The sequence below is a fragment of the Leucopleurus acutus genome (assembly GCF_964270905.1).
Source record: "Leucopleurus acutus genome assembly, chromosome: 19".
NCBI classification, from domain to species: domain Eukaryota; kingdom Metazoa; phylum Chordata; class Mammalia; order Artiodactyla; family Delphinidae; genus Leucopleurus; species Leucopleurus acutus.
Genome location: NC_139161.1, coordinates 20,168,223 through 20,180,941, shown reverse-complemented (window position 1 = coordinate 20,180,941; position 12,719 = coordinate 20,168,223). Strand labels below are relative to the sequence as shown.

The window sequence follows — 12,719 nt, the reverse complement described above, 5'->3', positions numbered from 1 at the left end:
AACTAAGATCCTGCAAGCCACGTAGAGGAGCAAAAAAAAAAAAAAAAAAAGGCATGTGTGTATATATATATATATATATATATATATATGTGTGTGTGTGTGTGTATATATATATATATATATATATATGCATCAGAGATACAGATTAATGTAAGATACACAAATGCCTCAACAGGGAAGCCCAGAACCTACTTTCTCTGGCTTTCATGGTGGGGGTCTGGGCAAGTGCGGTGCTGGGGCAGGTGCTGGGTTGTGTCATCTCTAGGCAGTCTTCTGCAGAAAAGCTGCAGGTGCCGGGTGTTAGGAACAAAGCACACTGTAGTGCGAACAGAGTGGCACAAAAATGGTGGAAAAGGAAAGGAGGGGATCTCGGAGGAGTAGTGACATTGATACACTTTCTCACCTCCTGGTCTTTACTCAGATGTCGGCACCTTCTCAGTAGGTTTTTCCTGACCTATTTAAAACTGCATCGCATTCCCCAACCTCCATTCATGGTTTGTGCTTTGTTTTTTTCTACAGTATTTATCACCACCTAACATCCTCTATTTGTTATGTGCTTATTTTGTTGTCTTTTTCTTCCCATCAGGATGAAAGCTCCTTGAGCGGGGGGCTTTCGACATCTGGAGCAGTGCCCATTCAGGTGCTCTTATTTGTGGAGTGAATAAATGAATGGCTATCTCATTTTCTTCCCTTTGGCTCTTTCTGTGCTCCAAAGATTTGCAGAATTAAGAAAGGAGGAATATAGGGAAGATAAAAGAGAGAAAGCCCTAGAGATAAAGACCGAAGAGTGGATGCAACTTACACTGAGTTGCTGTTGATTTTTCCCCAAGCAACCATCAGCACATATGATCTTGCATGCACAGGGATATTTATGGGAACTGCAGGACAGACTTTTGGAATGGTGATTATTCCTGGAAAACGTGGTATGCATCATTAACATGACTGTTCAGCTACATGTAACTGTGAAGTCATTGGGAGCCCTTGCAGGCGCCTTATGGTAGACCACAGTGATAGTCTTAGGACCAAGCAGTTTAGTTTTCTTTCTGGCAGCAAGATTCAGGAACTTGGCCTGCTTTCCTCTCTGACACTGCTCATATTTCCTTGAGATACTTCTTCCCCCGCTCCAAGCAGGGAAGTCAAAACTAGTAAGTGATTAAGCTGGGAGTGAAGCCCAGGTCTCTTTGATTTCTTTCTATAGTAGTGTGGGAAGAAGCTGGGAGGGAGACAATTAGGGGTAGAATGAGAACCATGAGTGGGAAGGAAGAAAGAGGAGAAAATGGGAGAGAACAAGGAAAAACCCATAGTCCTTGGACACCTAGTAGTCTGTGCGAATTGCTTCTAGGAGGTTTATTCCTATATAACGCTTTAAAATTGTACACAATTTTTAGATGCTTTTTTTTTTTTTTAACCCCCAGATAGAGGGTTTGGAGTTTAACAGATTTCCAAAGAGTTCTGTGACTCAAAAAAGATTTTGAACCAAACACTGAACCATGCAATTTGTCTGTAGTTTGTTCTAATGAAGCTTTTTTCAATGGATTTTTTCCCCCTTAAAATAGGGAAAGGGAGAACAGAACTCTGTCTGAGCCAAATAGCTTATGAAGTCTGGATATTAAAAAAAAAATTCTGGCTCTAGGAAAAATGGTGAAATAAGCTAGTTTTCTCAGCTGTTTCTGTGAAGGCAGAAGTTATGGCTGTTCAGTTGCTATCACTAGAAATTGTTGTGAAATATTGAAGCCCGGAAGATTTCCAGGTCTGAGTGATTCACGAGGTTTTGTAGACTTCGACAAAGTATGGTTTGTTTTTACAGCCTTCTGCATTACCTTCAAAATACCCGGGGATTTGGGACATGAACTTTGACACATGGTGTGGAAAAGGATGAAAGTGTTTGAAAACAGAATGGTCCTGGAGAACCTGGGGTATGGTCTGTCATCCACAGGCCTTATTTGAGGGTCCAGGGCAGGTGACAGCAAACTGCAGGTGCAGGCCAGGACTGGGCTGCCTTCTGTTTTTGTAGTTTTATTAGGACGCAGCCATGCCCACTTATTTACATATTATTTATGTAGCAGCTGCTTTCAGCTATAAGGGCAGAGTTGTATAGTTGCTACAGGGATTCTATGGCGCGAAAAACCTAAAATAATTGCTATGTGGGCTTTTACAAAGTTTGCCAATCCTGGTCTAGGGTCTAAATGGGTGAGGGAAACTGGAAAAGGCTTGTACTGGTTTGCACATACACCTTATTTCAAAATGTTTCTTTGTAGTATGCCCATGAATGTTGGCAATCTATGTGTACATGATGGCCATAACTTATAAACATAGAACTAAATTCTACCCTGTGCACAGACTTTCCTTTCATTTCCTGTGTTGCTAATTTGAGTAATGTGTGTATACATATTATTTAACTGAAGTTTATTTTTTGGCCCATGTACCATAACATGATTCCATTGGAAACGTTCAAATTATTTTAAACTTTTTTTTTTTTTTTTTTTACTTTGGAGAACATTTTGTACTTTAAACTATAATGGTAGAACAGGTCAAATTGGATAACTCACTGGGAAAGAATAACTCTTCTGGCAGTAATTGAAGAATTTAAAAAATTCTCTTTACCTGTTGTGTTTGAACTATTACTTATCGTCAGCTATAATTGTCCTCACAAATTCTTCTCTCCCAGTGGCCATTTTCATCCAAATAGTACTGTATATTTGAGTAGTGCTTTGCCAGATATTTTCACATGTATATCATTTCAAACATTTCTGTGAGGTAGGCAGCGTAGGAGTTTTGATCAACCACCATCTTTCTCTTAATTTTCAGGTGTGAAAATTGAGGCCTAGGGAATTTAAGTGATTCCTTCCTGGTTACATGGGTCATTACTGACAGTCCCAGGGCTGATATCCTGCAATTGTTGGTAACTGGAATTATTATTTACTTTTGTATTTTGTTATGGAAGGGTGCATTTGAACCATTTCAGAGAGATTGAAGAATATTCATTTCTATTCATCCATCAAGTGAGGATAATATTCATCTGTGGGATTGTTGTAAGAATTAGAGATTGTGTACGAAGATGCTGAGTACAGGGCCAGGAGTAGAGCGAGCACTCTGCAAATAGTGGCTCCTGTTATTATACTTTTCCCAGGATCACGGGATTATTTTTATTTTTTAATTAGAATATACCATTTATTAGAATATACTCTTCTTAATTTTTCTGTTGTTAAAAAAAGTATAAAAATTGTGCTTTTGTGCACCTTGGTTACAGTTTTCTTCATCCTCCAACTGAGCTAACAATATTGGAACAATTTAACCCAAAACAATGTATCAAACTCAAATACAATGCAGGTTTGTAGTTCATGTTTCAACTTTTTTTTTTATTGTAGTGGTATCATTTACTTTGGTAAATTCATATCCCAATTTAAAATGCCCCAAAGCAAATAAAACTCTGTTATAAATTCAAGTACTGTATTTTAAAATGTACATGTAATACACACAATAGCTGCATAGTGGAATTACTATAACAAGCAGTTACATTCATGATGCCCAGTACTAAGTTTTCGACACTGCGTATAGATTACACTAGATATATTTCTTTATTTATGATACTGTTACTTAGTACAGTAACTTTAGTACAATAGCTTATACGATTGCATTTCCAAAGCTTTAATAAAGTTAGTAGCATTTAACTAATATTGAATGAAAACATTTTTATGTGTAGGATGTATTTTAGGTCAGATGCTTATGCAAGAATAAGCACTTAACATGCTGTTGTATCCTTGACAAAACAAAATCATCCCTTTCACTAAACAGAATAAGCCAGGCTAAAAGAAATATGATGTAATCAAAAGAAAATTTAAATGTGATTCCCTGTATTATGTTAAAGATTATTTAACATAATTTTCTTCTGGTTAAAATATACTTTTTTTTTTTTTTTGGTTGAAAGAAAGAAGAGAGAGAGAGAGGGAGAGTTGTAAAGGCTGTATTAATATGCTAACAGCTGTAGCCCTTAGATGATACTTTAGCTGGGAAAAAAGTATGGTGAGTTGTACTCAGTGTTTTTTTCTGCTTAGAAAAAAATTGATAGCCTATAAATTTCTAATGTTTTAAAACAGGTATTTATTATTTAAGGTCTTTAAATATACCTGTATTAAACAAATTAGGTTGTTTAAAAAACTTTGCAACAATACTTGACTTATTCACAAATATATTTTCTATCCATATTTATTAGAGTTTGAACAATTTAAAAACATAAATCCTGCAAATACTCTTAGCTTAGATAACAATACTGTTATCTTAATTCACATAAATGTTTGAACAATACTGTTATCTTAATTCACATAAATGTTCGCAAGAAATATTTATAATACTTTATAGAGTATCTTTAATGCTTGCATCAGAGACTCAAATTAATCACATTTAACTTTACAGATGGCAAAGTTGGGATGGTGAGAGGTTGGATTAACTGTTCTAGTAATTGGAGTAACTAGCTTTCATGTTCTTTTTGTGCAGCTGGACTTCTGATTTTTTTGTGGGGGAGGACACAAACTTTAAAGTTCTTAGAATAAAGTTAACTCTCTGGAAATCAGATAATGATTACAAAAAACTTTCAGATGAAGATTAATTTAATCATCAAATTAGCCCTGGGGTGTGTTCTATAGTTTGCTCAAAACATCTTACAGAAAATAACTTTTATTTTTCTACCTGTGCAAATTATTATCTCAAAAGGGAAATATTTGGTTAAGTGAATAGTCCTCTTTAAAGGTTCATTTATAATTGCTTTCTTTTTTTAAGTAGAAAAATCTTTTTAGATATAACCAGTCATGGAATAATGATGAATAACTCAGTGTGGTTCTTAACATAATACAGTCATATTTAAACAGACTATTCCATTTTCCTTAGAATGTTCAGACACTGAGTGAAATTTCAAAGGCTTAACTAAACCATCTTAATGCTTACAGTCTCTGATAAAAATTTCAAGGGAAAAAGAAGACTATTTGGAGAATAAATAAAATAGAAACTGTACTAAATTTCTGAGTTTACGCTCCCTCTGTCCAAAAAATACAGCTATAATTAGATTCAGAGACATTTTGTCCCCCCCCCTTTTTTTTTTCTGAAGAGTCATACATTGGTCATAACATACATACTTAGTAACTTACATTTTGGGACAGAAGGTGGTCAGCAGGCCTACCTTGGTCCAACCTAATGTCATTTTCACATCAAGTCAAATACTGTCTTTGGATTAATTAGCTGCTGATGGAGGTTTGATAGAGGGGATACTGCATGATCTTCTCATGATAAGCCTGACTTCTATATCTGGTAGATTATCCTGCTTAGTCTGTAAACACCCTTCATCAGTGGCTGCTAAATGAAGATCAAATCGAAGAGAAACAGATTTTTTCCTTAATCGAGGGTTATCTTTAAAGAAGGAACCTTCCCATTCTTTAATAACTTCATCCACTTTCTCTGTCCTGAAATGATAAAATAAATCTTTCTATATGAAGAAGTATGGCTATAGTAAAAAACATGTAATATGTATTGTATATGAAAAATAAATCAAGAAATGTAATTTATATTTACATTTTAAATTATAATTTACATTGTGGCATTTATTATTTATATTCTTTAAAAATCATATTAATAAAATGTCTAACTGATTCTATGGAATTCTCATGTTTTGGTTATATTTTTGGAAAAATGGTCCATTAAGAATAGAGTACTTCATCTGAGTTTTTGTTTATGTATATTTATTCATGTCAGGTTAAAAATCACAATATATAAAATTATGTTTGGAAACGTTCAAAGATTGCTGAGATTACTCAATTGAAGTTAATTTTTTTGGCATATGTTCACTGTTAGTCAAAATTTTTTACTTACTGAATAGTGCCATGAGCTTCAGTGCTTTCTTTCACGACATTTCCATTTAATATTGCTTGTTTGGTCACTGTTTCCACTTTTTCGTTCTCATACTTCTGTGGGACTTTTGTTGAAAAAGATATTTCATTTATAATGGCTGTGAAAATATTATTTATGAAATATTAAATTACAATGTTGAAGTACTATTCACAGTCAATTTGTATGTCACACTTTATTCAAATATTGCTTGTTTTTGCTACTTTAGAGTATTTATTTATAATCCATATAAACAGGCACTTCACTTTTTAAGTTAGTTAACTTATATCAGAAACTCACCTGAAGGTAAAACAAAACCAACTCTACTTGTGGTAGGTTTTTGTTCTTTTTTCCCACCTTGGATGCAACCATAATATCTGAAATTGGAAAGAATTATAGGAGCAACATTGTATTAGCATGTAATTGAAACAAATGCTCACAAATAAGAGAATGGATAAATTGTAGTATAGTCATACAAAGGAAATACTACTTAGCAGTGAAAATTAGTGAACTAAGGGTATACTCTATCTGTAGGGAACAATCTCCCAAGTATAACATTGAGTGGGGAAAGAAAGATACATTGTAGCTAATTTTATCAAGGTTAAAAAACATGCAAAACAATTTCACATTTTGCTTAGGGATATATAATGAGACTAATGAGACATAAGCATCAGATCCAGGAGCCAGGTTAGACTGAGGGAAGAGAATGAGATTGGTGGGGGTGTGGTGGGGGTGTGGTTTAGGTGCTGTGGGTGGGGATTGGGGGGGACTTCAATAACACTGTAAATGTTTCACTTCTTAAACATGGGAGTTCATTATATTTTTCTTGATACTTTGTATATTTATCTTAAATAAATTTAAGATACCTGTGTATCTTAAATATAGCATGATAAAATTTAAAAAATTGTCTTAAAGGAATGTTAAAGACCACTTTATCAACATCTTGAATGATTAGGCATTAAATAAAATTTACAACCATTTTATTTCATAATGAATAAATTACATGTATATAGCTATATATATATTTACATAGCACTGTTTTAAGCACTTTACAAACAATTCATTTAATCCTCAGCAATTTTGAGGTAGGCAATGTTATTCCCATTTTATAGATGAGAAAACTGAGGAACAGAAAGATTCAGTAACTTTCCCAGCATCACTTAGCTAGTAAGTGGCATATTTTTAATTCAATTTATGTTTTTCAAAGATTTAGTAAATGTCGAGATTTATTATAGGTGAAAGTAGTTTCATCCAGTTTTATAGAGGACTCAGAATTCTGAAGTAAGCAGGAATAAAGGTTTTCTTTTTATGGGAACATGGAAAATTGTACATTGTGCTGTGCTGAAAGCCATATGACCTTATAAGTGATTGCAGATTATGAAATTATGTGAATGAATAAGAATTCCTCTTTTGGTACCTTTCGTTACCAGGATATCTGGAAATCTTTCAAATCATGTACTCAGAACAACATTGCTTTCCGTGGTTGTACTATAATAATAATAATAACATTATTATTATTATTGTTATAATAATGGTTATTATTATTTTGGTGTTTGATGTGTGTTGGGAGTGGGCCCTTGTGGGAGGGGAAATGTGGTAATGTGTGAATTTTTCAAACTTTCTTTGTGGGTGGTCCATAGAAGGCACTGACTAATTCTAAAAGGGGTGAATGGCCAGGAAAGTGAGAAAGTTAAGGAAGGTCATTTTTGTAGCGATAGAGAATTGTTTACGTTTTGTTCTAGGCTTGCTGTGCTCTTTGTTGTAGCTAACGTCCCTGACTTTGGCTAGTCTGTTCATAATTTTGGGAGGCTGGAAATAGTTCTCCCACATATTTTTTGCAGTGCCTACTAATCCTGTTTTGTGGTAGGAACTCCGTGAGCATGCCTTGGTGATGATGGGTTTTAGATTTAATTTCTCTATCTCAGTGACATAAATGGCTCTGTATTTCTGGTCATTCACTGTATGGAATTAGGTACCTGATTTCTTCCTTTTCCAGGAGGCGGCGATAAGTTGCGATTTCTTGTTCTAGCCTCATCTTCGTGTTGAGGAGCATCTCATGCTCTTGAAGCTGCTTTTCGATGCCGCGCCTTACTTCCTGTAGCTCTTTTTCTAGTCCTTCAATCACTGCCTCTAGGTCTTGCAGCTGCGTCTGGTAATGTTGTTCACTGGCATGTAGGGAGTTTTCAAGGCCCCTTTCCTGTTTTGTACAGATCTTCATCAGTGAATCAGGGAAACTAACTGTGTTTCTGAAATCTGATTTGCAATGTCTTTGTTCTATTGAGTTCTCTTCTTTCTTAAAAAGGTTGCAATAATTGTACAGCCCTTATGCAAGAGGTGTTTCCTTACAGCTTTAGGTATGACCCAAATTTTAAAAAGTTGTATTTTCTATTTACAGCTAGAGAGCTTACTATTTCAAAGGAATCCTGTGATAATTCTTATGGCCAAAAAAAAATCTGCAGTGTGATTAGTTTATTATCACCCTAATTTATTTGATTTCTTAAATATTGAAAAATATAGAATATTAAATATCAAAGCCAGAGCAGACTGCTTATAAAAGGCATTTTCAGAAAGTGTTTAAATATTTTTCTATTAGAATTCTCAGTGGTATGGATAAGACTCCCCACTGTTATGACTTTGGATAATGACAAAGACTCTATTCCCCTACTCTAACAATTAGAGAACCCCAGGGTGATAAGCGAGGGTTATTTCATTTTTAAAGGTGTGAATAAACCTTGAGTGAATTGATAATAGTTACTGCCATGATGGAGGCAGGGCGGTAGTTGAACTAGGTCCATGGATGGAATTCAGTGGTCTGATTTTCAGTTTCTCACTGGCCAGTAATGGACATTATTCCTTTCCCTCTCTTAATCAGATAACATCTGGGGATTCAATGGGCCAGTTGCTTTTGAGATGATTCTCACCACAGCATGCAGAGATTCAATTTCCACCTGCAGGTGGTGCCACTGGCGTCGGGCTTCCTTGAGTTCTGCTTGAGCCGCCTTTAAAGCCTCTTCATCTTTGTCCATCTTTTTGCTTAGATCTTCCTCCAACTAGAAGAAAGCCGACAACAACAATAACAACAACAACAAAAGCACTCTTGAAAGTGAGACATTTAAAAGCAGTTATAGAAAAATAGTACAGGAATCAAATAGCTTTTTCTTTAAATTTTTAAATTACCAATGTGTGTTCTGCTTGGTGCTCCGTTACTAATTAATTAGGTTCATGAGCGAGTCAATTGCACTCTCAGCCTCAGTTTTCTCGGATGTAAAATGAACCTCAAAATTCTTTTCCTACCATGACCGTCTATGAAATGTAGAAAAATACATTTAATGAGAAGTAAGTTTGCAGGACCTAAGTTTGAGACCTCTGATTCTTTTTTATTTTAATTTTTTGATGTGGACCATTTTTTAAAAGTCTTTATTGAATCTGTTAATATTGCTTCTGTTTCATGTTTTGGTTTTTTGGCCGCAAGGCATGTGAGATCTTAGCTCCCCAACCAGGGATTGAACCCGCACCCCGTGAATTGGAAGGCGAAGTCTTAACCACTGGACTGCCAGGGAAGTCCTGAGACCTCTGATTCTTAACTTTCTATTGTTTATGTTATCATTAAGGAAGAAAGATAGAAAATTAGCTACTGCCCACCCTCCCATATTTTCTTGTAGGCTGCTTCATAAAAGCAGATAAACAGCTATATATCCTAAATCGATCATTTCTAGGACTGGGTATATGGACAGGATACTTTACAATAATTTACAGGATAATTTACAATACTGCTAGAAAGTGTATTATGAATCATTTAGAGAGTTAAGTTATCATAGCCATTAGAGATTCTATAATAGACTTCCGTATTAAGAGAACCCATTGTTGATTTACCTTTCTTAGAAGGCATGTTAGGGCGCGCAGTGGTTGAGAGTCCGCCTGCCGATGCAGGGGACTCGGGTTCCTGCCCCGGTCTGAGAAGATCCCACATGCCGCGGAGCGGCTGGGCCCGTGAGCCATGGCCGCTGAGCCTGCGTGTCCGGAGCCTGTGCTCCGCAACGGGAGAGGCCACAACAGTGAGAGACCCGCGTACAGAAAATAAATAAATAAATTTAAAAAAATCTATTGTACCACCAAATTAAATTTTTTACATTTTAAAATGCATTTTTATAAATACATTAAGAAGTTCTAATTTTTGCTTCAAAATACTGCAATCAATTCCATACATTGCTCCTACTGCACTTCCCGGACCGGGGCACGAACCCGGTCCCCTGCATCGGCAGGTGGAGCCACCAGGGAAGCCCAATAGATTTTTTTTAAAAGGAAATATTGGATTAAATGAAAGTCAATAAAGTTTAGCACGAGGTATTAGACAACAAAATTCATTCATTTCTTTTGGTTTGTTGTATCACTTATTCTTAGTGTTAAGTTGGCAAAGCCAAGCAGCAACACATGTCAGAGCAACTACAAAAGAGGATGACAAGAATTTTGGAAACAGAAGAGCATAAAAATGCTGGTCTCTTGGATGTTGAGTGAGGAGCTGGCAGCTAGGCTTGTGTGGTAGCTAGATTCCGAAGATGGCTCCCAATGAATCACACCTCCCCAAATTCATGCCCTTGTTTGGTCCTCTTCCACACTGAATCTGGGATAACCTGTGTCTTGTTTTAGCCAGTAGAATATAGCTGAAGTGCCAGTTCTAGGCCTAAGCCTTAGGAAGCCCTGATGACTTCCACTCCTATGATTTTGGGAGCTCTGGGCCAACATGTAAGAGATCTGGTTACCCTGTTGCAGAGGTCATGTAGAGAGGCCAGATGGAGAGAAACAGGCCCAGTTGTCTCAGCTGAGCCAGCCTTCCAGAAATGCCCTGCCAAGGTGCCAGACACAGGAGTGAGCCACCTTGGATGTCCCAACCTAGTTTTGCCCCAAGATGACTGAAGTCCTAGCCAATGTCATGTGCAGCAGAAGAATAACCCCCACTGAACCCAGTCAAGCCACAGCATCGTGAAAGACGATACAATTGTTTTAATCCACCAAGTTCTGGAGTGGTTTGTTATACAGCAGTAAATAACTAAATTAGCTTATGTTTATTTTGTAATAAGTAAGTAATCAGGCTTCCTTGAATTTATTCCAGTTGATTTTCTAAATTCTTTGAAAAAACATTCCCTAAAGTAGTTTTATGTTAAGAAGATGAAACAAAACTTACTGTAGTCTTGCTTTTTCACTTTATTCATTTCAGCATAATGACTTGTAAACTAAATAACTTGTATTTCTATTATTGCAAAATAAAATGTTTATTTGGCTTATAATTTTTAGAAATTGTCATCTGTTAATTGTTTTCTTCTCTTTGTAAAAGGTGAGTGAACTATTCCAACCCTTAAATCAAATATCCCAGTGAATTTGCTTCATCTACGATGCTGATAACTCTTTATGAAGACCGGAAATGTTACCCAGAAGTTAAATGTATGTTGTCACTAAAAATGAATTGCATGCAGTAATGTCCTATGATTTCCCAGTAATATTTTTTCCCTTTTGGGTATGTTCTTAAGTAAACTCTTTGCTGTGTTTGGGTGCTTGGAATAGAACTTATACTCAGATATGATAGGTAAACTAAAAAAAAAAGAAAAAAAAATCCCTGAATTTCTGAATCTTTGTTTCTAAAAGAGTTGTTTATTCATTTGTTTAGAGATGAGACCTTAATTTATTGCTAAAGGTGATTGTCACTTTAAAACAAAGTAAGTCTATGAAATTAGGATTTAGCTCTTATTTAACTTGACTCTCTTTTAAAAAAATACTTAAATATTGCATGCTTAGTATTAGAAATAAACATTTCTCATCTTTTAGTACAAAAGCAAAAACCTGTAATTGAAGTAGAAAGTCATTTTCGATTTGGCAATTTTGATTGTCCCAATTTATATCATTGTTTCTGAATGCCATGTTCACATACTCAGATGATTTCTATTTATAACAATCTGGTATAAAATTGAACTCATTAAAAAATGATAGAAACCTTTTAGAAATATTTTACTTAGTCTTCTCTTGCCAAGTGTGGAAGCTAATAAATCTTACTATAAAGCTTGTCATTTTAAAGATGTTATTTATATTATCTCTATAAATAACTCCATAATAGCTTCGAAGGGTATCTGAAATGTTCCTTCCTGTAGGATGTCTAAAAGAGATTAGAGTGCACCATTTTATTGTATGTTGATTCCATGTTTTGTTAACGATAGTAACCTCATGATTTATATAAAAATCAAATGTATCAATCAACATTCATTTAATGGTTATTTAACAGGAATAATCACAGCCTTTCCCCCTGTAGTCCCAGTCACTTTGCAGTAAAACCTAAATTCCTTCCCCAGTATATGCTGCATTGAAAAGGAAATACTGTACCTCAGAGAGGCCGAGACAGGAATTGGATAGACATGGATTGTCTCCTTATCCTGGAAGATGCCTGTCTGTATGAAATCATTACCTGGATCCTTGTTGAGAGCACGGTCTCTATCTGATTTCTGGTGAGGAGCTTTTCATAGTTTGCCCTGATCTCATTGAGTAGCTGGGACAGCTCCATTCTTTTCCCATCCTCCACCTTGGCTATCAGAACCTTATCGATAGGATGAGTCTCTGCCGCAGAACCTGCACTGTCTGCATCGCGCGCAGAGACAGCTCCATGGAGCCTTAAAGATACAGAGCTCCTTTTTTTCCCGGAAGCCACGGATATCCCGGGTTTCTAATCAATTATGCAAATATTTGATAAACGCTTTTCTCCTATTGTTGTTGATCTAGTAGAAGTGTCAGGCTCTCTGTAAAGTAACAGAAAAATGAAAACAGTCTCAGTATTCTTGAATTGGTTCTCTAAAACTGAGCAC

At 35.7% G+C, this 12,719-nt stretch overlaps 1 protein-coding gene across 1 annotated transcript; it reads right to left on the bottom strand.

Annotated features, from left to right (window-relative positions):
- Positions 1–5,224: 5,224 nt before the first annotated feature.
- On the bottom strand, positions 5,225–12,421 carry KRT222 (keratin 222; the record flags this gene model as incomplete). Its single annotated transcript, XM_082861004.1, has 6 exons — positions 5,225–5,453; positions 5,860–5,995; positions 6,175–6,251; positions 7,851–8,071; positions 8,796–8,924; positions 12,326–12,421. The coding sequence occupies 6 exons, from the start codon at positions 12,419–12,421 to the stop codon at positions 5,225–5,227; spliced, it is 888 nt and encodes a 295-aa protein (XP_082717130.1).
- Positions 12,422–12,719: the final 298 nt, after the last annotated feature.